The sequence below is a fragment of the Lemur catta genome, chromosome 6 (assembly GCF_020740605.2).
Source record: "Lemur catta isolate mLemCat1 chromosome 6, mLemCat1.pri, whole genome shotgun sequence".
NCBI classification, from domain to species: domain Eukaryota; kingdom Metazoa; phylum Chordata; class Mammalia; order Primates; family Lemuridae; genus Lemur; species Lemur catta.
This window is the reverse complement of record NC_059133.1, coordinates 52,824,394-52,852,193: the sequence shown is the minus strand read 5'-3', so window position 1 is coordinate 52,852,193 and position 27,800 is coordinate 52,824,394. Positions and strand designations below refer to the sequence as shown.

Sequence of the window (27,800 nt, the reverse complement as noted above, 5' to 3'; positions counted from 1 at the left end):
GGCCTCTCAGTGCTAGGATTACAGGCATGAGCCACCGTGCCTGGCCTAAGAGTTTTGTTATTAAATAGATAATAGCCTGAGCAAGAGTGAGACCCCATCTCTACCAAAAATTGAAAAATTGGGCATGGTGGTATGTGCCTATAATCCCAGCGACTAGGGAGATGGAGGCAGGAGGATGCTTGAGCCCAGGAGTTTGAGGTTGCAGTGAGCTATGATGACACCGCTGCGCTCTAGCCAAGACAACAGAGTGAGACTCTGTCTCAAAAAAAACAAAACAAAACAAAATGATGATAGATACATGGACTTGTGACAAAATATAAAAGTTTTAAAGAGGTATAACAAATATACAAATAGGCTCGTCACAGTGGCTCACATCTCCAATCCCAGCATTTGGGGAGGCTGAAGCGGGAGGATCACTTGAGCCCAGTTGTTCGAGACCAGCCTGGGTAACATAGCGAGACCTAATCTCTACAAAAGAAAAATTAGCTGGGAGTAATGGCACACTTCTGTAGTTCTAGCTACTTGGAAGGCTGAGGCAGGAGTTTGAGGGTTTTTTTTGATTTTTGTTTTTGTTTTTTTTTAGCACAAAAATGAGGTTTATTGAGGAAGAGCAAGATAAGCAATAGCAAATATGTTCGCCACAGACAACAAATGCGTTCCTTGTCATAACAAAAGGCAGGAGTTTGAGCTTGTTGTGAGCTATGATCACACCACTGCACTCTAGCCTGGGGTATAGAATGAGACCCCATCTCAAAAAAAAAAGAAAAGAAAAAATTACAAATAAAGAAAAAGATGTGACCAGGCATGGTGGCTTATGCTTGCAATCCTAGCACTTTGGGAGGCTAAGATGAGAGGATTGGTTGAGGCCAGGAGGTCAAGACCAGCCTGAGCAAGAGTGAGACCCTGTCTCTACCAAAAAAACAAAAAAAAAAAAAGAAAGAAAGAAAAATTAGCAGGTGTGGTAGCACCCACCTGTAGTCCCAGCTATTGGGAAGGCTGAGGCAGGAGGATTGCTCAAGCCCAGGAGTTTGAGGTTGCTGTGAGTTATTATGACTCTGTACTCTAGCCGGGGCAACATAGTGAGATCCTGTCTCAAAAAAAAAAAAAAAAAAGGAGAAGTCCTCCTTTTCACCTCTGCCCTCCATTTATTTAGCTTACCTTTCTCATGGCCATCATTGTTAACTGTTTCTTGTGTGTCTTTCTACAGATATTTCTGTGCATATTATATTAGACTACTTATATATGCAAAGTTCTCTGTGATCTGTAAAAAGCAGGCTAGAACAAGGGTAAACTTTATATACCTGATGTATTGCTAGGTGGTTGTATATATACATCTTATTTTGATCTGGAAGTAGACTGAACACACATACCTTTCATATCCTTGGGTTAGGCCACTTCCTTCAGTTGCATAGCATTGCCAGTGTTTATTGTTTGTGAATTAAAATATTTCTATAATGACCAAAGGAGCAAAGTCTTTTCATGACTTTGAGACCTTGGACCTTGATAAAACCAGATCCTTAATCTACCAATTTGGGTATTCTTAGAATGGGTAGTGTGAGGGTAAGGAAGGAGGGGTGCTGATGTTTCCCAACTTTCTGTGGTTTGTAATCACTGTATTTCTGACCAAAATGAAATAATGTCACATGATGAAAACAGAGTAAATGACAATGTAGAGTAAAATAAACTAGAGGCAGGCATTGTCTTTTTATCTATCTTTTTTCTATCTGAAGCAACTGAATTGTGGAAGAGAAGGAAATATGCTTCTCCCACTTAGTGCCTCTGTAAGCCAGGAAGCTGTAACAATGGTGCTATTCTGTTTCACTTTGTATCTCCTTCCCAGGCCATATATCCTCCTGACCACGTGATCCACCAACCAGGCTGAATAATGGAGGGGTTTAGTAATGCAGTACTAAATACTCAGTAGGGGTTTACTTGTTTCCCACCTATATTCTCCCCAAGCAGCTGGCTCTTGTGTTCAGACTTAAACTGCATAATCTTCAAAAATCAAAGATCCTTTTTCTCTTCTGGGACATTAATAAATTTTTTGGTCAATGTATGTGTTTCCTGGACATATGAGTGAGTTATTGCCACATTGGCATGTAATAGTTGATTATTCCCTGTGCTTTGTTGCAGACATGCTTGTGCTATCTAAAAACACTGTGCCTGAAAGGGCTGTGCCCACCACACTGTTGCCTCTATACTTCAGTTGAGGGTTCTTGCTGTAGTTCATCTATGTAAGCATCAGTCTTATGTAAGAGACTTTTCTTTAACTTCCCATTTGATTCATGGTTCAGATGCCTTTCTTCTAAATGTTCTACCCTGAGTAGACATTACCTACTTCCAGGGAACTTAGAACTGTTGCATAGTGAGAAGGTTCTTTATCCAATCTTGAAGAAAGCAGACTTTCATTGAGAGCTTCTGGCACAAATCCTATTCCACCTGAGTCAATACAGTGGAATGATCGGTTCATCATTCAAGGTCCCTAGAGGAAACACATGGCACACCCAAACTGAGTAATTTGAGAAAGGTTTAATAGAGGGGCTGCGTTTTTGTTTTAAACTTTATTTTTATTTTATTGTTTTATTTTTAGTAGAGATGAGGTCCCACTCTTGCCCAGACTGGTCTCAAACTCCTGAGCTCAAGCGATCCTCCCGCCTCGCCCTCCGAGAGTGCTAGGATTATAGGCGTGAGCTGCCTGGCCAAAGGGGCTGTTGACAAAGGAATTCAGGGAAAGCAGTGTGAGAGAGCAGAATACTCTAAGGTCAGTAACAGCAGAGCCTACATTACCTCTAGATCTAGAGGGTCAAGAGATTGAGAGAGATTACCAGAATTTGAGAGGAGCCATATGGAGAGAGCTATGGCCTTCAGTAGAGGTAGGTAGCCAAATCATGGTGTTCTGGCATAGGAAGTAGCTGGGAAGATAAATACTCTGATCTCATCTTCCTCCTATCCTTTAATCTACTTCTGATATGCATCTGGTTGGCCAAACGGAACTGGAAGACAGAGGGAAGAAAGCCTGCTCGTGCACTTCATGTGGTCAGCTTCTGGGGCATAAAGTAGGGTGGACAAGAGTGGCAGTGGATCTGTAAGGGCAAATAGATTCCTGGGCAACATGTGGTGGTATGCTTAACCAAGGAGTCTGTAGTCATTTTGGCTCAGGGTTCTAAAATGCCAATGTTGTGGGCTAGGTATGGTGGCTCACGCCAGTGTTATACTTGAGATCCAGTTTGAGTACCACCTGGTATGAACATGAGTAACTCCCTGGAGGCCTCAGGATTGTTGTGCCTTACTGTTACCACCTTGGTATTCAAAGGATGAGGGAAACATATTGGCTATTATTAGTGGTAAGAGGCATGAAAGAGAAAGGGGGAGGAGATTAGGAGCTGGAGATGGTATCAGGTTTATTTGATCTAAGAAGTAATAGTAGAAAGTGCTGAGAGTCAGCTTTAAAATCAGCTAGGCTGGGCAGTTATTTGGTATGTGTTCTCTGCCTCAGGCTCTGCATGTTCCAGAGATTCCTTTCTTGTTTTGTGGTGGTGTTTGCAGGAAGGGGAATTATAGGAAATATCCCTTTCTTTCTCTGATATGACTTGAGCTTCAATAAGATATATTTATCTTGTAATTTTTCTACCTGGAGATGAAGTAGGGTGATGCCAATGTAGGCCAACTTCTGTGCTAGTTCATGGTAACCGGTGGTAGCCTAACATCTCACGATAGTTTCAATGGTTGGAATGTCCTCTCTACCCATCCTCATCAAATTTTTTATAACAGCTTTATTTATATAATTCATGTATCATATAATTCATCCATTATTATAAAAGTATACAATTCAGTAGCTTTTAGTATATTCAGAATTTTGCATCTACTACCATAATCAATTCTAGAACATTTCATTATCCTCAAAAAGAAACTCTGCCACTTCCCCCTCACCCCTCAATCCTCTCATTACTCTTCTCCTTCAGCCCTAGGTAATCACTAATTAGGTAATCACCAGTCTACTTTCTGTCTCTACAGATCTGCCTGTTCTAATTTCATATAAATGGAAGCATTCAATATGTGGTCCTTTGTTATTGACTTATTTCTCTTAGCATGATGTTTTCAGGCTTCACCCATGTTGTGGCATATATCAGCACTTCCCTCCTTTTTATGGCTGAATAATATTCCATTGTGTGGGTTTACTACATTTTATTTATCCAGTCATCAGTCAATGAATATTTGTGTTGTTTTCACTTTTGGCTATTATGAATAATGTTACTGTGAAATTTGTGTACAGGCTTTGTGTGGGTACATGTTTTCAATTCTCTTGCGTGTATACCTAGGAGTGGAATTTCTAGGTCATATGGTAACTCTATGTTTAACCATTTGAGGAACTGCCAAACTGTTTTCCAAAGCAGCTGCCTTATTTTACAATCCCACCAGCAGTATACAAGGTTTCTAGTTTCTTCACATCCTCACCAACACTTGTTATAATCTGTCTTTTTTTTTTTATTATAGCCATCCTAGTGGGTATAAGGTGGTATCTAGTTGTGATCTTGGATTTGCATTTCCCTGATGGCTCACCATTAAAAGTTTACTGTCCTACTCATCCTTTCAAGTTACAACCCAAATGTCTTCTTCAAGAAACTTTACCCTTAGGAATTAATTGTTTCTTTTTTCATGCTCTTATACCATTTTGTTTAGATCCCCATTAGCACACATATTCTGCTACTTTTCAAAATTGTAAGCTCTAATTTCTGAACTCCTTAATGACTCCTTCTGGGTATCCATTTCAATGTATTATGAAATATTTCATTCATACGCTTCTTCATCTATAAGTCCTATAGCATCAAGCAGTGCTTGCACATAGTTGGTATTGAAATATTTATTGAATGACTAAAATAGTGCAAAGGGTCTCATGAGTAATTATTAGAGGGTATGTTACTTCTCGGAGAAAGTGGACTTTCTCTTTTTCAGAGATATTATGACTTGGGGTCCCAGGAAATAACATATTTTTAGGCAAAATGTTATGTCTTAGAAACCAGTGGCTCCAGTAATATGTCTTTATAGATCCAGGTTATAATAAGAATTTTGATGTTAGACCACTGGATTGTGTATCTGTGAGACTTTTTAAGGGATTTAGTAAAATGATACACAGTTAAAAAATTCTGTGAGTTTATTTCACTCATTTGAACAAATATCCATGCCTATGTGCTAGGAACTTAGGTAGGTACCAAATGTGGGATGAGGTTTTTTCCTGCTCTGATGGTTAATAGCGAAGTTAAGGGGCCGGGGTGAGAGGGTGACTTTGATGGCAAATGAATGGATACAGGATTCTTGAATGTTATTAACTAGGCAAAATGAATACTTGATCAGAGAACCTAATAAAAAATACAGCTTCTTTAAAGGCAGTGTTTTACTTACACTGGATTCTAATTAATAAGGTCATCCTACTGGATCATTCTCTTAAAGAGCTGATGAAAACCTAGTGATTGGGAAGTAGCCATTTTACCATCCCTATCATTATGATCTCTTTCTTGAAAGGGGAGAAAGGGAAGGACACTCTCTTGTTTCCTAGTTTCCTGTAACTCACCAAGATAGGAAACATGAAGTTCCCGCTACAGGAACAGGGGAGTTATATATATTTTTATATCCACATCTTATCAACTTTCCCCCCAAATTAATGAATATTCTGGGAGAGGGAAGGATAGGACCATATTGTCCCTCTCTTGGCTCCTACTAGTCTGAAATGGTTCTCTGGGGCCATCAGTCCTATGTTATGGCTTAAGCTAGGAAATGAAGAGAAAGATGTTTTCCTTAATCCTGTTGCACTATGATAGGTTTCATACATTACAGACTCTAAATCATAAAACTCAATTTGGTATTTACTGCAGTGTTCTAAAAAATGTCATTTTCACGTGAGGATTTCATTCAGGTTTATTAGAAGAACTGAATTATCTGAATTGTCAGTACTCTGTTTCTCTTAAGAAAGGGATAGACTTCTGCTGTAACATCCATCAGTTTGCTTCATTCCTTTGAATGGCATGGAGTTCTATTTGTCTCCTAGAAGAAAAGGAAGGCTTGCAGCTTTTTACTTAGAATCCTGGCTTATACTCATGCAGGTGGAATGCCTGAAGTTGTTTGAATTAGTGGCCATTTAGAAGAGGACTCAGAGTTGTGTTATTCCCCCTTATGATTCCAAGATTTGAGCAGGGCCATCACATTTGGCCTGGATTCTTAGATTTCTGAGATGATATTAGATTTGCCCTTAGAAATAAGGGATGATAGCATACTATCACGTAGCAAAGAAATATATAAAGTTATCCAGTAGAAGAATGTAGGTATGAGTCTTCTTACAGAGATTTAATTTTGGAAGTGAGTGGGAAACATTAATTGGTTTATAAACATGGTCACATAAACTTGAGAAGGCTAATGCTAGCTGTGTTATTGAGGGTAATTTGGAAGTGTAGGAGACCTGAGACAGTGAGACTGCTTAGGAGATATTAGACATGAGGGAATTCAGGAAAAGGTACAGAAGTTACTTTCAGACTTGCAGAATTTGAGGTTATCTGCTTAGTAGATATGTATGTTGAATGCTTTTAGAGTAAACATTGGCTAATTCATTCATTTAGTAAACATTTGAGTACCTTAAATAAAAGGTGGAGGAGGCCTAGCTGGGCACATTGACACTCAGCCTGTAGTCCCACCTACTCCGGAGGCTGAGGCAGGAGGATTGCTGGAGAGCAGGCGTTCAAGGCTATAGTACCTTATGATGGGACCTGTGAATAGCCACTGCACTACAGCCTGGGCAACATAGCGAGACATTGTCTCTTAAAAAGAAAAAAAAAAAGGCTATACAGGGAAGGCATAACAAGTAGTGTAATGAAGAGCCTTGAAGTTTGATTTATTAACTAGAAGCTAATATATCTCCTCAGGAATGTAGGCATGTACAGAGGTATTAATGTTTTTAGAAAGTTCCAATGTTTTGCTAATTTTTTGGGAAATGAAGGAATTTCAGCTGTGATCTCTGAAGGTGGGAGGTAGTCTCAAGAATAGGGCTTTTTTGCCTTTAGATCTGCCAGTGAAACCTAAATACCTAAATGGTTGATTACCCAATTGGTTATCAAACCAGGCTAGGAAACTTTGATCATTCAAATTCAAAGCAGTATGCTAGGGAACAGCAGACTTAAGAGTTGGTTGGATGACTGGAATCTAGCATATAAAGGCATGTGAGGACACCAGTGTGAGAACTTTGCTATTTTCCAGAAGAGTGAACAGCCACATGTAAAAGCAAGAGGGAAGCAGAGAGAGGTGGGATAAATGAGATAATAGATGTAAAATACCTAGCATGGTGTTTGGCATACAACAAGTGCCAAATATAGTTATTCTTATTTGTTTATTTATTTATTGAGACAGGGTCTCAGTTTGTCACCTGGGCTAGAGTACAGTGGCATTATCATAGCTCACAGCAACCTCAAACTCCTGAGCTCAAACAATCTTCCTGCCTCAACCTCCCGGGTAGCTGGGACTATAGATGTATGGCTAATATTTTATTTTCTGTAGAGATGAGGTCTCTCTGTGTTGCTCAGGTAGATCTTGAACTCCTGGGCTCAAGTGGTCCTCTGGCCTCAGCCTCCTAAAGTGCTAGGATTATAGGCGTGAGCCACCATGCCAGTCATATTCTTTTTAAATTAGGAGTCTTTTTGTAAAGTGGAGTCCTTTTTTTTTTTTTATAAGAGTTCTCTCTTTTTGGGGGGTGGGGAGTCGAGACTGAGATTAAATTAAAGAAATTCTTTTAAATTAAAATGAAGGATAAAATTCTCCTTTTGCAATTGTGGATAATTTGGCCATATTGAGCTGTCATATGTCTGCAGAGGTTTGATGTTTCCCCTAGCAGCTCTCAAGGATCCAGCAGAACTTTGAAGAGATGCTTTTGTGGAAAGGACATTAAAAGATTTGGGTCTGGCCAGGTGTAGTGCTTCATGTCTATGATCCTAGTGCTCTGGGAGGCCAAGGCGGGAGGATTGCTTGAGCTCAGGAGACCAGCCTAAGTAAGACTGAGACCCCATCTCTACTAAAAAAAGAAAAATTAGCCAGGTGTTGTGGCACATGCCTGTAGTCCCAGCTACCTGGGAGGCTAAGGCAGGAGGATTGCTTGAGCCCAGGATTGGAGGTTGCAGTGCGCTATGAGGACACCACTGCACTCTAGCCTAGGCAATAGAGTGAGACCCTGTCTCTAAAACAATAACAATAAAACATTGGGGACTTTGAGGCAGACAGCAAAGTACTCAGGTACCTACTCTGCAAGCTGGTCTTGAACGTCTTGAGGACTATGTCTCTCTGACTCCCTCAGAAAGTTTCTTGTGTCTAGTTTATATAATAGTTCCTTCTGTTTTGTTGTTTAATTGTCCAGGACTGAGACCTTCAAGATGTATTATTAAAGACACTTTAGTCCCCTAAAGATTGATGGTGTGATATTTAAAGGATGGACAGAGAATTATGGTATAAGATACCCCATAAAAATCTCTGAGGATCATAGAATCTAAGCTATTTAATGCAAAAGCACATCACTGTAGTCCCCTCGCATATTAAACATTACTTTTCTGTTTTAGCTTTTAGGTAGCTGCTGAAAACTAATACCTACAGATTAGATCAAGCTTAAAGTCAACTTTGGTGTCACTGCTACATATCCTGGCCATTTGGAACTATATTTAGGGCTAAAAAGAAGGAACAGCTCCCTTGGTAGTTCACATTGTCAGTGACTGAACAGAGCTGAGGAGGCAATGGTTATTTATTCATCAATAAATATTTAGGCTGGGCGGTGGCTCACACCTGTAATCCTAGCACTGTGGGAGGCCGAGGCGAGAGGATTGTTTGAGCTCAGGAGTTTGAGACCAGCCTGAGCAAGAGTGAGACCCCATCTCTACTAAAAATAGAAAGAAATTAGCTGGACAACTGAAAAAATATATATAGAAAAAATTAGCCGGGCATGGTCCCAGCTACTTGGGAGGTTGAGGCAGGAGGATCGCTTGAGCCCAGGAGTTTGAGGTTGCTGTGAGCTAGGCTGACTCCATGGCACTCTAGCCCGGGCAACAGAGTGAGACTCTGTCTCAAAAAAAAAAAAAATTAATAAATATTTAATGCTTGGTATGTGCCAGTCATTATGAATACAGGGTTTCAAGAATACAGTTTTTTGTCTTCATGGAGTCTACAGTCAGCAAAAACACTCTGGAACTGGTCCCTTCTGATGAGAAGGAGGTAAATTCTGTAGACTTCTTGCTCTATACTCAGCATAGCCTACCCAAAGGCCTTCATCAATTTGAATATAAATGTATTTTATGATATTCTCTTGTTAAACAATTAGAACTTCCTCAGCTAAGTAGACATAAAGAGGGAATCCAGGCCAGGCTCAGTGGCTCACGCCTGTAATCCTAGCACTCTGGGAGGCCGAGGCGGGTGAATTGTTTGAGCTCTGGAGTTCGAGACCAGCCTGAGCAAGAGTGAGACCCCATCTCTACTAAAAAAATAGAAAGAAATTAGCTGGACAACTAAAAATATATAGAAAAAATTAGCCGGGGATGGTGGCACATGCCTGTAGTCCCAACTACTCGGAAGGCTGAGGCAGTAAGATTGCTTGAGCCCAGGAGTTTGAGGTTGCTGTGAGCTAGGCTGACACCATGGCACTCTAGACCAGGCAACAGAGTGAGACTCTGTCTCCAAAAAAAAAAAAAAAAAAAAAGGCCGGGCACGGTGGCTCACGCCTGTAATCCTAGCACTCTGGGAGGCCGAGGCGGGAGGATCGCTCAAGGTCAGGAGTTCGAGACCAGCCTGAGCAAGAGCGAGACCCCGTCTCTACTAAAAAAACTAGGAATTATCTGGCCTACTAAAAAATATATATAGAAAAAAAGTAGCCGGGCATGGTGGCACATGTCTGTAGTCCCAGCGACTCTGGAGGCTGAGGCAGTAGGATTGCTTAAGCCCAGGAGTCTGAGGTTGCTGTGAGCTAGGCTGACGCCACGGCACTCACTCTAGTCTGGGCAACAAAGCGAGACTCTGTCTCAAAAAAAAAAAAGAGGGAATCCATTATAAGCTATAGGAGAAACCATAGCTTCTTTTTATTCTTCCCTCCTCCAGTAAGAATATCTTGGTTCTCTGCGTGCTCATACATACTACCCCTTTCTTTCTTACATATGTAGATAAACAGGTTATTACTTTACAGGGTCTTTGTCTCCAAATAGTTTGTTTTGGGAAGCTGGACAAGCTTTTACTTAGGGGCTTTCTCAACTATTTTTTTCGCTTGGCTTCTCTTACCCTTCAAAGTGAATATTTTTTACCATTTTTCTTTGGTGTCAAAGCTATGCAGCAATTTCAGAAGGTGCTTGAAAATAGCAAGAGATAAAAATTTTTTTCTTCTGAGCTATATCTTCTTTTCTAGGAATTTTTCTGGCCTTGCAGCAAGTTTATTATTGACTAAGTCATATTTTTAGATTGTAGCTAGGACCTTAGTATTAAAACCAAGATGATAACCATGGTAGCAAACCAATAGATTTTTCAGTTTCTTTCTCTTATAACCCTTATATTTTTGTTTGGACAGACCTGGCATCATCGATACTTTCTTTTAGAAATATTCTCTCACATTGGGAAAGGGGATAGATAAACTCTAACTGAAGCAGGTGGTCTCCTCATCTGCCAGTGCTGGGCACATGATATGGTGCTACTAGAGTTGCTTTTATTATCTTTGTTGCTGTTGGCATCATTGTTATCATCATCACCCCCAGACCTAGAATTTCATATTGAGCAGCTTGTTTTTCTCAGCTAAGGATCAATAATAGCAACTCCTTAAAGATGAGGAAGGGCCTATCTTATTGAATGATCTCCAGCAGTGATCTCCTTATTCAGAACTCAGGAACCGTGATTAGAATATAGTCACAGTCTTCTTGACTGTACTTTAAATCAGATGGTGCACTCATATGATAGTAGTGATAGTGAAGGGTCATAGACCCACCAGCATTTGATTATTGTTATAGAACTAATAATTCAATAGAAATTTCAAAGTAATTCTTAAAGTAAGTATTTCTATTTCTAGCACTGGCAGTATGACGTTAAGGTTTATTTGTCTCATTTTGTACTGTCATCTGAAAGTTGTTTGAAAACATGCACATGCCTCTGCATTGCTCTGCCCTTGTTGACTGTATCATGTGACTGTCACCATCATCACAGAAGAATAACATATATTCTTCTGGTATGTGGAGTGTTCTATATGGGAAATCCTAGTGAAAATGCTAGCAAAGAGAGGGAGACAGGGAAATATACAGGGTGTAACAAGAGCTATAGCCAGATGTGGTGCCATGCACCTGTAGTCTCAGGTACTCAGGAAGCTGAGGTGGGAGGAGGATCACTTGAGCCCAGGAGTTTGAGACCAGCCTGGGCTATATAGCAAGATCCTATCTCTTAAAAAAAAAAAAAAAAAGAAAAAGAAAAAAACAGAGCTACAAAAGGATCATGAATCTTTAGGTATCTCAAGAATGTGGTATTAAATTTCTTTTCTTCTCTGCTAAAATATAGGCCTCAGGAGCAAACTGTGTAACTGTGTATGTATAAGTGGTTGCACATTTGTGATTATATATGGTGATGAAAATAGGGAACTACCTGCTTTTACATATTTTAGTTTGACCAAAGATTTTTATTTTGAAGTTTGCTAAGGTTCAGAGGTATGAAATATAAGAAGCACATTTCACATTAATTAAGATTCTTTGGGGGAAAGTATTCCCCTCTTTGATATTCATGTTTCCTTTTTTCTTCTTCTGTTACTGTCTCAACTGATCCTCCCATCTCAGCCTCCTGAGTAGCTGGGACTATAGGTGAGCACCACTGTGCCTGGCATAATTTCTTTCTTTATATCCTTGTTCTATAAGTTTTTTTCTATTTTTAAATTTCTTTGCTTTAAAAAATTTTTGTTTAAAAACTTAGACACAAACCCACACATTAGCGTAGGTCTACACAGGGTCAGGATCATCAATATCACTGTCTTCCACCTCTATATCTTGTCCCACTGAAAGGCCTTCAGAGGCAGCAGTAACATGCATGGAGCTGTCATCTCCTATGATAACAATACCTTCTTCTGGAATACCTCCTGAAGGACCTGCCTGAGACTGTTTTACAGTTGACTTTTTTTTATAATAAGTTAGAAGGAGTACAGTCTAAAATAATGATAAAAAACATAGTATAGTAAATACATAAACTAGCAATATCGTTGTTTATCGTGATCAATTATTATGCACTATACACAGTTGTATTGCTATATTTTCATGTGACTGGCAGCTCAGTAGGTTCATTTACACCAGCATTACCACAAAGAATGTTTGTGTTTTGCTGTGATGTTAAGACGGCTGTAATGATGTCACTAAGTGATAGGAATTTTTTTAGCTCCATTATAATCTTATGGGACCACCATCACAAGTGCAGTCCTTTGTTAACCGAAACATTGTTATACAGTACATGACTGTAATCCCAAATAGGTTTATATTATAAAGTGCTTTAAGCCAAGAGAGAACTAGAATATGAGTGTGATATAGTAAAATGCACTATATAATAATTATACACATTTAGATAGAATATTATGAATTAAATATAAATGTAAACACTAACAGCATGATTAGAGCATGAAGATATAAAATATGCCATGAAGGAATGGATCAGTGTTTCAGCCAGCCTAGTATTTTGTCTTTAACAGAACTACCTAGAAAATGTAACAGGATCTAGTTGGGTGCCTGTCCTGGTATCACTTGTGAAAGATTAGAGAAGTTTCGTCCTAAATCCTGGATTTCCTTGACCGTAATATATCTAGTACCTGTATTCGTTCATTTAAACATTTAAAAACTTAAAAATAACTTTTGGCTAAATGCTTATTGTAGTAATCATTTTCATTTTTACTACCTAATGTGATAATTAATATTTCCTTTTATTGTCCAAGTTTAAAAGCTCCTACAGACATTTTACAATTCTCATATTCTACAGTTTTGTGAATAATATATGTTCAGCTTATTTATACCCTTTGTGATTTGATGAATTTTTATTATTTCCTCTTCATCATTTTGAAGTAGAACCTAGATTTTATTAGTCTTATCTCATTACACAGTTTACTTCAGAGGCAGACATTGTGTTCTGCAACATCTGTATGATAAAAACATTCTACTATAATATGAAGTACCTTATTTTCAGAGCCTTTAACAGGCTTATTTGTACTCTTATTATTCCTGAAAGTTAGGTGGGACAGTAATATATTTTCTCATTCTATGGCAAAGGAAAAGGAATTTCTGGGGTTTTTTTGTTTCTGTTTTTTGGGTTTTTTTTAGACACAGGATCTTGCTCAGGCTGGAGTGCACGAGTGCAGTGGCAAGATCATAGTTGACTATAATTTCAAACTCCTGGGCTCAAGCGATCCTCCCGCCTCAGCCTCCTGAGTAGCTGGGACTACAGGAATTAGCCACCGTGCCTGGCTAATTTTTAAAATGTTTTTGTAGGGGCAGGGTCTTGCTACATTGCCTAGGCTAGTCTCAAACTCCTGGCCTCAAGTAATCCTCCTGCCTGGGCCTCCCAAAGTGCTGGGATTACAGGTGTGAGCCACTGTGCCCAGCCTCACTTTTTTTTAAATTTAATTCTCCTATTGAGTTCATTGCTGTTAAAGTTTGGAATTATTTTTTCCAGGGGGGCCAAGATCTTCCTCACTCTTCATTGTCTAAATGTATAATCCTTCTTACCTTTTCCTTATGTCTCCCTGCAGCCATATGTGTCATTGGCTCAGCAGATGGCACCACCTAGTTCAAGCAACAGTACCCCTAATAGCAGCAGTGGAAGCAATGGAAATGACCAGCTGAGCAAAACCAACTTATATATCCGAGGATTGCAACCAGGCACTACTGACCAGGACCTTGTCAAGCTGTGTCAACCGTAAGTTGGGGTACATGTGAACAGGCTTCCAGGAGGAGTACAGATTTGGTGATAACTGGCTTCTTTCCAGGTATTCTTATCCTAAAATGCAACAGTATTTTGCTCTTACCCCATGGTCACAAGGTTTCTCAGCACTTCCTCTTAAAAAAAAAATTCTGTCTGCTACTAATAAATAAAACCTTTATGTGTTTCCCTGAGGAAATCTGGGATGAGCATCTCCCCCAAACTGATAGTCTTAGTGGAAAGATTGCTATCCTTACATCTTGTTTTTTTGTTTTTTTTTTTCCCCTGAGAGAGGGTCTCCTGTTGCCTGGGCTAGAGTGTAGTGGTGTGATCATAGCTTACTGCAGCATCAGATTCCTGGACTCAAGCAATCCTCCTTCATCAGCCTCCTAAGTATCTGGGACTACAGGCACACACCACCACACCTGGCTAATTAAAAAAACTTTTTTGTAGAGGAAGGGTCTCACCATGCTGCCTAGGCTGTTCTCAAACTCCTGGCCTAAAGCAATCCTCCTGCCTTAGCCTCCCAAAGTGCTGGGATTACAAGTGTGAGCCACCGCTCCTGGCCTATCCTTACACCTTGAATAGAAATGTTCACTATCTCTATAGATATTAATTAGAAAGCAATTAGAGCTGGCAATGAGGAGAGAAGATATTGGGACTAGCCAATCAAATTACACACACTGAAGAGTTTCTGCTGCTGGAGATAATAATCCTTGTGAATCAGAGGAGCCCTCAAATTAGTAGATAAAGAAGAAGGTAGAGGGAGAGGCTATCACTCTGCATCTGTCCCATGAAGACCCTCTGGAATTCTTAGTAGATTTGAGTCATGAGATGGAGATAATTGCCACAGAATTAGCCCAGTTAGGAATCCTAGAAAATGACATGAGTGCACAGATGCCCAGCTCAATTTTATTTGGCAGAAAAGCATGTATTTCAAATAATACATTTGGGGGAATAATTAGAAGAAGCCTTGCAGTAGGACGGGGAGATTAATAGGAAGAAGGAAAGAATTGAGTTTGAATAAGTCAATGACTGAAAGAGGTAGAAGTAGGTGCTTTGTATATTTACCATCTTTTAAAAACTTTTTATTGACGTGTAATAAGCATATAAAAGTGTATATACTACAGTGAATTTTTACAAAAGTAACACTCCCTTGTGTAAATTCCCTTGTACCTGGATCAAGAAATAGAACATTACCAACTCTACAGAAGTCTACCTGCCAGTTATTATTCCCCCTCCCCACAAAAGTAGCTGCTGTTTGATTTCTAAACAATAGGGCCAGATGTGCCTTCTCACATTTGTAATCCCAGCACTTTGGGAAGCTGAGGTAGGAGGATCACTTGAGGCCACGAGTTTGAGACCAGCTTGGGCAACATAGTGAGACACATGCCCCCCTGCCACCAAAAATTTAAAAATTAGCCAGATGTGATGGTGCACACCTGTAGTCTCAGCTACTCAGGAGGCTGAGGCGGGAGGATGGCTTGAGCCCAGGAGTTGAAGGTTGCAGTAAGCTATGATCATGCCACTGCACTCTAGCCTGAGTGACGCAGCAAGACCCCGTCTCATAAGTAAATAAATAAGAGTGGTGTGGCCTATTTGAACTTCATATAAATATAATCATAAAGTGAGTGCATACTCTTTTATGTCTGGCTTCTTTTGCTACATGTTTGTAAGATTCATTAATGTTGCATGCTTGTTTATTCTTATTGCTTTATAGATTTCCATCATAGAGCTGGGCACAGTGGCACACATCTGTTGTCCCAGCTACTTGGGAGGCTGAGGTGGGAGGATCCCTTAAACTCAGGAGTTTGAGGCTGTAGTGAGCTATGATCTTGCCTGTGAACAGCCACTGTACTCCAGCCTGGGTGACATAGCAAGACCCCATCTCTAAAAATAAAAAATAAATAAAAGATTTCCATCATAGCCTTATACCACAGTTAGTTACCCATTCTGCTGTTGTTGTACATTTGGGTTGTTCCCAGTTGTGATGATTATGACTATAAATAGTGCTGCTGTGAACCTATACATGTCTTTTGGTACATGTACATACACATTCATGTTGGATATATACCCAGGAGGTCATAGTATATACATCTGTTGGGCTTTTGTAGATACTACTAAATAATTTTCTGAAGTACTTAAACTAAATTTAAACTCCCACGGCAGTGTATGTAAGGTTCAGCTACTCCAAATCTGGGAGAAGCAGATCATTTGACCCTTAAAATGTAGTTGTATGAGGTGTCAGGAATACTCTATAAATTCCTTATTCTTCTGAGGAAATGATTTGGTTCATACAAATCATATGGATTTTGGCTAGCACCAGGCCACACAACTCAGTCTCTAAAGGTTAGGTGTATATATAAAACTGGTCCTTTCTTTATTTCAGTTTACTGTACTAGAAAGATATTTAAATGGAACTTAGGGGACTTAGTCTAGGACTAATAATTTTTAGGGGAGGTGGGAATTGGCAGAAATCTTGGTTTATGAGGGAAAAGAATATCATATCAATGTAGAAATGTCCTTGATTTCTACATTCTGTGTTTCTTAAACTAAATATAATGTGCTGCAAAAATCCTCTCACACCACAAGACTGAAAAGAAACCCAGTTTGACTTCACTGAACAGTTGTCCTTTGGTATCCACAGGGGACTGACTGGTTCCAGGTCCTCTCCCTACCTCCCCTGCCCCCCCCATACCAAAATCCATGTATGCTCAAGTCTCTTACATGTAAATGGCATAGTGTTCGTATATAAGCTATGCACATCCTCCTGTGTACTTTAAATGATCTCTAGATTACTTATAATGCCTAATACAATATAAATGCCATGTAAATAGTTGTTTAACTGTATTGTTTAGGGAATGATGACAAGGAAAATAGTCTTTACATGTTAAGTTACAGTGCAACCATTCTTTTTTTTTTTCCCCCGTATATTTTCAGTCCATGGTTGGTTGAATCCACAGATGTAAAATCCACGGATACAGAGGGACAACTGTATTTTTAAACTTTTATTTTGTCCTTCTGAACAGTTGCCCTATCTTTTGCTGTGTCTGGAGGGATGGAATAGTCAGGGTCAACATGTAGGATGGAAGTAAGGAGCCCAAAAGGAGTCCATGAAGAAGTAGGAGTGAGGCAGGGATGAAATAGGTGCCAGAGGGATTATGACGAAAGGGAGGCTGAGAAGAGCAGGTGAGTGGGTCCCTCTGGATACTGTGAACAGGGAGTTAGGCCTGTCAGGAAGGGTGTTTCTCATGTGTAGAAGGGCTTTCAGCGTTTGTCCTAGTTGTCTCTCCCTGGGTTGTGGGGGAAGTAAATGTTGCTGGATCCTAAACTCTGATGTGTGGGAAGGAGAGACTTAGAGTCTAAGACTAGAATTCCTGGTTTTCTTGGAGGGGCTTTTTCTTCCAAGGAGGAAGCAGCAGTGACCCAGCTGTTGCCAGCTGCAGTGGAAATTCTGAGCTCAAAGTCTCAGGCTGCTAGACCACAGCAAGCTCCACCCTGGGGCCTTGATAGGGATAGCAGTACATGTATCCTCTGGCCTATAGTCAGACTCCTCAGGAATCCCTCCCCTTGCCTAAATTTGGGAAAGAATCCAAGTATGTAGCCTTGAAGGGCTAGGATAGCCACATCTATCCCCATCCCCCTTTTAATGTGTTCTTTTCCCAACCTCTAGGGCATTGCTTGGCTTATTTTGTCTAATCCTTTGAGTTACAAAACTTCCTCTAAAAAAGTCAGTGAGAGGCCACCAAGGAGCAAAAACAAATGAATCAATCATCATCATATGTTCTTTAGGGAAGAGAGAAGAGATTGGAAAAAAAAACCCAAAATGCTTGTTTGGGATATTGGTCTCAAATTCAGTCCCTGCCAACTGCTTTCACTTAGCTCTTACACTTCTGACTTTTTTTTTTTTTTTAGTAATTTCTATTTTGTCTCTTTAATATTTTTACCCTTCTGGAGTGGAATGTAGAGGCTTTTTTCTACTGGAACACCTCTGATACAGTCCTGATCTGTGATACTCTGCTACTCAGGTTCTGGGAGCTCCATATGACTCTATTGCCAAAGTATGATTTTTCAAAAAGTTGAAAAACATGACTGTCATGCAAATATAGAATGAACACATGTCAAAGATTTATTTAACATATTAATAAGGGAATCAGCAGGATGGTAAAATGGATTCAAAGAGCATCTGAAGAACTGAGTATTTATAGGCACTGAAGAAAGAATGTTGGAATAAGATTGGTAAGTTAGATAGAAAACTGGTTTATGTCCTACAGGGCAGTAAAACCAGTAACTTTTGAGATTATCTTTTCTACCAGGCAGAAATAATTTGTATTTCTACTGGACAAAAATCTGTAAATTGAATCTTCACTAAGTCTGGGCCCTGATCAGTAGTAAATGATAAGTCAAACAAAGAAACTTCCCTCTAGATGGTGAAATACTCTGTGAATGTGCCTTTTAGACAATGTTCCAGAATGACATTGAAAGGATATACAGTCATGCTTTTCCTTATTACCAAGTTTTAGATGATTTTCTTTTTTTTTTTTTTTCTTAAACAGGGTTTCCCTCTGTTGCCCAAGCTAGAGTACAGTGGCATGATCAAAGCTCATTGCAACCTTAAACTCCTGGGCTCAAACAATCCTTCTGCCTCAGCCTCCCAAGTAGCTGGGACTACAGTTGCTCACCTGGCAAATTTTTTTCTATTTTTTGTAGTAATGGGGTCTCGCAATGTTGCTCAGGCTTGTCTCAAACTCCTGACCTCAAGCAATCCTCCCTCCTTGGCCTCCCAAAGTGCTAGGATTACAGGTGTGAGCCACCATGCCTGGACAGATGATTTTCTTAATATTACTGTTGCACTTGATCTTGTTCCCACTCCCCTCCCTAATACAGTCTTGACCATGAGAAATAGATGTCTTAGAATGTGGTAAGGCAAGCCAGGTGCTTGAGCTCAGGAGTTCAAGACCAGCCTGGGCAACATAGTGAGACCCCCATCTCTACAAAAATTTTTTAAAAAGTTAGCTAGGCACACTGGTGCATGCCTGTAGTCCTAGCTACTTGGGAGGCTGAGGCAGGAGGATCACTTCACTTGAGCCCAAGAGTTCAAGGCTGCAGTGAGCTGTGATTGCACCACTGTACTCCAGCCTGGGTGACGGAATGAGACCATGCAGGCCCTGTCTACTGCATGGTCTCTGCCATTTGCAGTAGATTAAAGTTGGGGTTCCTTAAATATAATGACAATAATAGCAATTAAGATTTTCAAGTGCTTACCATGTGGTAGTCATTAGTGCTTTATATTTATTAACTCATTTCATATTCCCAATAATCCTATCTCTATTTATAGATGATGAGGCCGAGACACAGAAAGGTTAAATGACTTGTCCAAGATGCTAGAAAGTGGCAGAACCAGAATTTGAACCAAAGTAGTTTGGCTCAGCTTGACCTTCAGTCAAGGAGTTAGTGCCAGCTACTCAGAAGGCTGAGGCGGGAGGATCACTTGAGCCCAGAAGTTTGGGGCTGCAGTGAGCTATGATCATGCTACTGTACTCGTACTCCAGCCTGGGTGACAGAGGGAGACACTGTCTCTTAAAAAAAATCAAGGTGTCAGTAAAGGGGTGGGAATGGGGTGTCAGAGAAGAAAAACTTTTATGGTTTTTTCATAGGAGAAATGGTGTTTGTCCAAAAGAAGATAAGTAAAATCAGGGATTATTTTTAGTCCTCAAGGAATTCCAGCCAGAGCTCTGCCTTTACATACTGCTGTGTGGACATTGCCAGGCTTTTTTCCCAAAAAAGACAGTTGTCTCTTTCCAACTAGTATCTGAGCCTTAGTTGGGAAATGGAAATGTGTTGGTTTTATAAGGTCTACAGTTACCTTATTTCTTGTAGGCATCTTTAGGGGATAGGTTTATATTAAGGGTGGTATTTTTAATTTATTTCTTTTTTATTTTTATTAAGATGTGAGTAGGAAACGTTGTCCTAGTGGAAGCACAGAAAGGGCATGGATTCATCCAGATGTCTCAATCTCTGTCCTATTCTTAGTCTCTGGCCTCAGAGTATCACTTTGTATTTCCCTTAGATATGGCAAGATTGTTTCCACTAAGGCCATACTGGACAAGACCACAAATAAATGCAAAGGTGAGAGAACAGCTGTCCTTGGTGATAGACAGCACCAGTGAGTGAGGCCATCCTGTACTGCTGAGAGTCCCGAGGGCCCAGGAGGAGTCTCTGAGGTTTTCTGGCTTAAAAAATAATTGGATTCCTCAGTGACCAGATAGCTAGAGCTGAAAATGCTATTTGGAGGATGGGGAACTCAAGGCTAGAAGACTGCACAGAGCGAGCACCTTAGAGTCTGTTGAGCTTATTTTAGCCTTCAGGTTTCCCTGGATGGGGTAGTGAAGGTGGGTAGGTGAAACTGTTTCTACTTAGCAAAGCAGTGTAAATGCCTTTTGGGAGGGGTGACTCAGTAGGTGTTATCTTCTGAGGATGAATAGTTTAATTGGGGTTTTGATCAGTTCTGGATGAAGCTGGAAGAGTGGAAGGTGGAGACAAGGTTAGGGTGGGGAGGGGCTCCTTCCACAGGTAGCTCATTTATCTGCTCTGGAGAGGCTGCATTCTCTACATGCCTAGCGTTTAAGGGACATGTTTAGAAAAGAGGGGAGGGGTTCTTTTAGAGGTATGAAAGGGGCTGTGGGTTATTAGAAGAACCTAGTTCCTGAAACCTCAGATTTCTGAAGGGGGAGGGAGAAAGACAGGGATACCACAGGACCTCATTGCTTTGGCATTCTTAGCCACAAAGTAGAATAAATCTCAGGGTTTGAGGAGCACATGGATAACCACCTGAAACCTCTTAATTTCTCTTTCTCCCTACCACTTCTGTTACATGGATCATAAATCTTCCTCGGTCTCCTGAAAAGCCTGGACCTACCTCCCTTGCACCTCCCACCTCCCAGTGATGCTGTTTCCCTGTTCCAGGCTATGGCTTTGTGGATTTTGACAGTCCTTCAGCAGCACAGAAAGCTGTGACAGCACTGAAAGCCAGTGGTATACAGGCACAGATGGCAAAGGTAGGAGTAATACCCCATGTCTGGTCCTCTGAGGGGTTTGTGGTTAGCACCAAAGTTCTAGTTCCAAGGTTTTCAGAGGATTTAAGAATCATGAAAGTGAATGGTGGAGGGCTAACTGCTATGCTTTCTGACTGCATCTGGCTAAAGACAGTCTGGGCCAGTGTGCATTGAGCACTGCTGGCTGCTAGAGGAAGATTGTATTCAAAGTCTGTGTCAAGTGGCTCTGTCAACTCTGTTCCTCTCATGGAGTTATTGGAAGTAGGCAAGAGGGTCAGGAGGCCTCTTCCAGTATTCCTGCTGCTTCCCTGGCCCCACTTCCCTACTGGGCAACTACTGTGGTAGTTTTGCAACATTCTCTGAAGAAGCCAATTGTGCAACTCAGAAGTTCAGAAAAATGTTATCCCACCTCCCAATGTTATCCCATGTAGAGGCAGGGAAACCACAGCAATGAAGGAAACTGTCCCTTCCCAAATCTTTCAGAAGTTTTGGTTTTCACCTAGCCTACCGGAAAGCTTTTTTCTCTCACTTTTTCTGTTAGGTGGGATTTTCCCCTTGCCTTTCTGAAGCCATTATGGATACTATGTGCAGAGCTGATGAAGCAGGCCTGCCAGCTACCCTTTTCTGTAATAGTTAAAGAAAAAGGGAACCCTAAAGGAAAATGCAGAAGAGGAATTTAGGTTGCTGGTTACCCACTGTTTAGGGGAGAGAGACTGCTTAAATTCTTAAAAATACAACTGTTAGAAGATATTGCCATTTTGCACATTCTGCCCTCTGGAATGGCTCTTCTTTCTGGAGTAAAATTCTTTGACAAAAGCTTAAAGGTTTAGGAGCCTTTAGGGTTCCTAGGGGACTAGAGTTCACTGGGTCCATGGTGACCCAGGGAACTACACATCTGGCCCTTTCTCTGTTTCCTTCTCCCCTCTTCCTGCTTTTCCTCCATCAGGGAGTGAACAGACATTCCTACTCAGGATTCTTCGTGGCAGGAAGAGAAGAGGGAGGGGGGATTACTCAAAACAATCCAGCCAAGGAGCAAGGCAGTCCAAGGGAATGCAGCCTCTGGGACAGGCTGTCAGGGAGAGGGGGAGTACTCTCTGCCTGGTTCTTAAAGAGACAGCCAGACCGTCGATGACTTGTATTATGGGCTTGTACGGTACTGGAACTATTAAATATGCTTTTCTTCTCCCTGGACTCAATATACAACCTGTGGTAGTAGGACTGGGTATTACAAATAGTTAAGATTCTCTTTGTTTATGTGGGACCTTTCCTACAATCTCTTTTCTGAACTGTCATTTTGTGGATGAGGGCTGAGGGTGGGAGAGGGATAAGAGATGTGAGCCTCATTTTCTCACTTTTATTTCCATAGCAACAGGAGCAGGACCCCACAAATTTATACATCTCAAACCTCCCACTGTCCATGGATGAGCAAGAACTGGAGGGGATGCTGAAGCCCTTTGGCCAGGTTATCTCCACCCGAATCCTTCGAGATACCAGTGGGACTAGCAGAGGGGTTGGCTTTGCAAGGTGAGAGATGGCAAGAATGGGAAATGATGAGGTTTATAAAAAATGTTACTGGCTGAGCGTGGTGGCTCACATCTGTAATCCTAGCACTTGGGAGGCAGGGACAGGAGGAGGATCTCTTGAACCCAGGAGCTGAAGACCAGCCTGAGCAACACAGGGAGACCCCATCTCTACAAAAAATTTTAAAAATTAGCTGGGTGTGGTGTTGCACACCTGTAGTCTCAGCTACTTGGGAGGCTGATGCAGGAGGATCACTTGGGCCCAGGAGTTTGAGCTTGCAGTGAGCTATGACGACACCATGGTACTCTAGCCCAGCAACAGAGTGAGACCCTGTCTCAAAAAAAAAAAGGTCACTTAGGAGGCCATCAGAAAACAATCGGTGCCTCTTTTCCACAAAAGTAACCAAAGTATTGGTGAAAAATACTTGACAGTAAATCAAAAATTTATTTTATTATAGGTTGCAATACTCAAAAATTCATTAGCCACTAGATTTTTATCCTACTTGCTGCTACTCTAGCCTTTGTTCCTTTGATCAAGACCCAACCAGAATAAAATAATTCTGTATGTTCTTTTTTTGTTTGTTTTAGATCCAGGGAGGCCAACTGGAATAATTCTGTGCATTCCTTTTTTTTTTTTGGTCATATCAGGCAGGTAACATGCTGACAACGTAAAAAGGTTTGAGGGAGGCACATCTCACGCATGTGCGTGAAAACCCAATCATCATGCTTATGAACTACAAAAAGATCGGTATTCTGTACATTCTTATAGCTTACTGAGTATTTCTCATACTATTATCTCATTTAATCTTTACAACAACCTCATGAGATAAATATTCTCCATTTTGAAGGTGAAGAAAGTGAATTCCTCAGTATGAAGTGATTTGCCCAAGGTCTCACAGGAGTGGATAGTAGAACAGAACCCCCCTAATCCTGCTGGCTTCAAGATCAGTAGGATGAAGTAGAAGAATTGGTCTACCTTTTCAGGTCTGTTGGCACACCTATATTCTAGAACAACTGCCACTAACTGCCCCTGTGATATCAGACCTTTATGAGCATTGGTTCACTTTCAGGGTGTTACCTGGAGCTGCAGTTTTCCAGGGTGCCCTCCTTTGGACTCATATTTCATTGTTGTAGTGTGTCAGCCTCCCCTAGTCAACTTAAGAAATGGCTCTGCTTTTATTTATTTTAAGATTTTATTTGGTGCATAGTGGCACATGCCTGTAGCCCTAGCTACTTGGGAGGCTGATGCTGGAGGATCTCCTGAGGCCAGGAGTTCAAGACCAGGCTGGGTAATGTAGTGAGACACCCATGTCTTAAAAACAAAAGATTTTATTTGAAAGAGGATTATGTTGCCTTTTTTTTTTTTTTTTTTTTTTTTTTTTTTAGGTTTGAAAACTACTGGACTAAGTGATCTGAGGATCCCTTTTTGTTTTATTAATATATCTTGTCTGGTCCACGCACACTGCCTTACCCTAAGTGTTTGTCTGCTTTTTGTTGGAAAGCGTTTGAATATTTGGTTGCAGCATGGAGGTCCACAGTTTCAGTTGAGCCTCTAGATAGGTATCAGTCATTTGTGACCTTAAAGGCATCTTGATTTGGGTTAGGTAGGAGAATGTAGATTCACAGCAATGAGTGGTTGAAAAGCAAGAAAGTCTTTTTCAGGCATGTTGCCAAAGGCATGGATATTTTATTGCTTCTTTCCTTATTTCAATTGGATCTTTCTAAGCACCAAACAATGACTTTAAAATGTCATCTACTGAGATCTCAATCAATTCTATCTGTAGTTCTTTAGGTGCTTTGGTGATACTAACTAGGTGAGATTGAAATGCTAATTTGAGCGTGATGTCATGATTCTCAAAGTCAGTGAACTTTTCATTGTATTCTCCAATTAATTGGGCTATAACAGCTGCATATTTTTCAAATGATTGACATATCCTGCTCATCAATGACCTTTGTTTGCTAACTGGGGAAAATGTTCATCTAAAATTTCCTTTTGAAGAAGTGTTTTGAGAAAAGATAGCTTCTTTGGAAATGCTTGGATTTTTTTTGCCACATATCATACACACACTTAGTTTTACCTTGCAAAGAAATATTCAAGTTATTTTGATTTGACATGATATCACACAGAAATGCCACATTCCTGTAGAAATCTTTCAATAATTCACATTGCTGATTCTGTTCTTCATAAAATTTAATTGTCTGTTCTCACTGAGATAAAATTTTGCTAACACCTGTCCCCGTGATAGCCAATGCACTTTAGAATGATATGGCAAATCCTCACTGAATACTCCTTCTTTCAACTTTATTGTGTTACAAAACTGAAGATACTATGTTGCATTTGCAAGAATATAGTTAACAAAACTTACAACTTGTTGGAAATTGTCACTTAAAATAGTAGCTTTAGCACAGAGATTATGCTGATGCAAGATACCATGAAAAGAAATGAGAGCATCTGGATCTGTTAATACTTTTTTATCTGTGCAATAAACCCTTCATGTTTTCCTGTTATGGAAGGTGCACCATCTGTACAAACACTCACTAAATTTACCAAATTCAGTCCAACTTCACAACATTTATCTTGAAAGTTGTTGAAGATATCTATTCCCTGTGTTCTGTTTGTAAGAGTGACCAAAGTGAGAAACTCTTTGTACCAAAGAAAATCTTCTGTTATGAACCAAATGAAGTGTTGATATAAAACCTGCACCCACCAAGTCAGTAATATTAGTTGATTCATCCAAAGTGATTGAATAATGTATGTTTTCCTTTTGAATTATTACACGAAGTTGTTCTGTTAAGTTGAAGGCTAATTCATGCTGCCCATCAGTTACGGATCTCCTTGAAAGAGGCAGTTGTTTGTACTTTGAAACATTATTAGGGTCTAAGAATCCCACAACTTCGACAATGCATTCTTTCACAATTTCTAGATCACTGACTGCATGGCTTCCCCTTTCCCCCCCGTGTATAAGCTGCTTTATAAGTTGCTTCAGTGGCGTTATTTCCAGGTCTTATTGCTGCTTGAAAGAATTGTCTTTGCTTTTGCTTTTCATCTTTTAACATCTGTAGTATAACCTTTCATGCCCCTTCCTCTAATTTGAAAGATTTGTGGTCCTTATGAGTGTTATAATGCTGATGAGCATTAAATTTCTTTAATGTTGATATTGTAGGATCACAAAGCAAATAAATCATCTTATCTTTAGCAGAAACAAGATAACATTGCAATTCCCAATCCTCATGAAAAAATCTGTTTTCTTCCTTCAGTATTCTCTTGGTCTTCTTTGACATGGTGGACTATTAAGCAGACAGAATTAGGCCTGGCGCGGTGGCTCACGCCTGTAATCCTAGCACTCTGGGAGGCCGAGGCGGAGGATCGCTCGAGGTCAGGAGTTCGAGACCAGCCTGAGCGAGACCCCATCTCTACTAAAAATAGAAAGAAATGATCTGGACAGCTAAAAATATATACAGAAAAAAATTAGCCTGCCATGGTGGTGCATGCCTGTAGTCCCAGCTGCTCTGGAGGCTGAGGCAGAAGGATTGCTTAAGCCCAGGAATTTGAGGTTGCTGTGAGCTAGGCTGACGCCATGGCACTCTAGCCTGGGCAACAGAGCGAAACTCTGTCTCGGAAAAAAAAAAAAAAAAGAAAGAAAGAATTAAAAAATACTGTTGCGTTGTGCAACTATTCAGAAATTCCACTTCAAACAGAAACACAATGCACCATTGTCAAAATCTGATAGCAGACTGGTATACTTGACCTCCATAAGCTCTTACCACCCAGCCTCATGTGGTAGTGGTGCCAGTCAGGTGGGGGAAGTTAGAACTAAATCATGAGAGTAGCAGCCATCAATTTAGCCCTTATGGCTGACTAATGTTCTAATTGTGCCAGTCAATCTGGGAGGATTAGTTCGTTGAAACTTATTTTATTCTTTAGTATTTCAAATGCACTCATTTAAAAAAAAAAAAATATGAAAGACAAACAAAAACATATTAATAAAAATAAAAGAACTTGTTTTGTAAAATTTGGATTCAGTCAAAAGGCCACACTTAAGCACCTAGAAGGCCACGTGTGACCTTAAGGCAGCGGGTTCCCCACGCCTGGAATAGGTCATCTTCCCTAGCCAACTCAATCTTGGTAGCACCACCTGCTGGCAATCTCAAGTATAACTAAAGGGGAGTTCCTAGGCCTGTGGTCATCAAGAGTTTTTTTGCTCTCATACTTTCAGCCTTTCTCAGTTCATGGCACCCTTAGTTGTCATAGTAGTTTTTCACTCTAGATCAAAAGAAATACCTAAGGGTTCAATTTATTAAGTAATCGAATGGTCTAAACAACTTTATAAATGTTTGTCTTAACAGCTATGTAGGTGTTTGAAAAAATAATACACATATATTGAAAGAGAAAGTATCTTTATTTCATTCTTAAGTAACTATACTTCATAATGGGATGTGTGCCTGTTGGAAATTGCACAATTCAGATAATGAAGTCAGGATGGACACCTAAACCTTCATATCCTGTTACACACTGGTTGTCTTATGGTACTTGGTTTTGTCATAGCCACTATTGAAAAACCAGCTTTACAAAAATATGATGTTGGCCAGGCGTGGTGGCTCACGCCTGTCGTCCTGGCACTCTGGGAGGCCAAGGTGGACGGATTGTTTGAGCTCAGGAGTTCAAGACCAGCCTGAGCAAGAGCGAGACCCCGTCTCTACTAAAATAGAAAGAAATTATATGGGCAACTAAAAATATGTATAGAAAAAATTAGCCGGGCATGGTGGCGTATGCCTGTAGTCCCAGCTACTCAAGAGGCTGAGGCAGAAGGATTGCTTGAGCCCAGAAGTTTGAGGTTGCTGTGAGCGAGGCTGATGCCACAGCACTCTAGCCTGGGCAACAGAGCAATACTCTGTCTCAAAAAAACAAAAATACGATGTTATCAAAAGGACTGTAGGGGCAAATAATGTTGAGGTGGTGAACTACTTTGAGTTGGTAGTCCACACAATATCCAACAGATGTTGCTGTATTTTCTTCAGAGATAAAGTATCTCTCACTGTGCCTCTTTGAGTTTACCAGGTTGGCCCAGGGTGCCTGAGAGCACAATTTGGAAACTGTGGCTTTAGAGACTTTTGAAAAACTAGTAAATCTCTTGCATGTTTCTATGTTAATATCTGCAAATTTTTTCACACATTCAGATTCTTATATGATTTTCAGCGAATCATAGTGACATTTAAAAGAAAACTATCTCATTTTTAAATGTATCCAAATGAGATCTAAATATCATAGCAATTTGGTAAACAAAACCATCCGTTT

General features: G+C 40.3%; 1 protein-coding gene and 1 non-coding gene across 11 annotated transcripts in view; one reads left to right on the top strand and one right to left on the bottom strand.

Moving 5' to 3' along the window:
• The window catches only part of RBMS2 (RNA binding motif single stranded interacting protein 2), an 89,529-nt gene that overhangs the window by 25,550 nt on the left and 36,179 nt on the right, over positions 1 to 27,800 (top strand). For 9 of the 10 annotated variants that reach the window (XR_006735784.1, XR_006735779.1, XR_006735782.1 and 6 more), the window contains 4 exons: positions 13,760 to 13,926; positions 20,000 to 20,058; positions 20,896 to 20,987; positions 22,351 to 22,508. Coding sequence is in view for 3 of the 10 variants with exons in the window: in XM_045553615.1 (XP_045409571.1) it covers positions 13,760 to 13,926; positions 20,000 to 20,058; positions 20,896 to 20,987; positions 22,351 to 22,508 (476 nt within the window). In the remaining 7 variants the exon portion in view is untranslated. Of the gene's footprint in view, positions 1 to 9,203; positions 9,235 to 13,759; positions 13,927 to 19,999; positions 20,059 to 20,895; positions 20,988 to 22,350; positions 22,509 to 27,800 lie in introns of those variants that run through there. The other variant, XR_006735785.1, reaches the window with a different exon arrangement.
• On the bottom strand, positions 23,147 to 23,250 carry LOC123640945. Its single transcript, XR_006736171.1, has one exon. It is a non-coding gene; the product is annotated as a small nucleolar RNA U13 (small nucleolar RNA).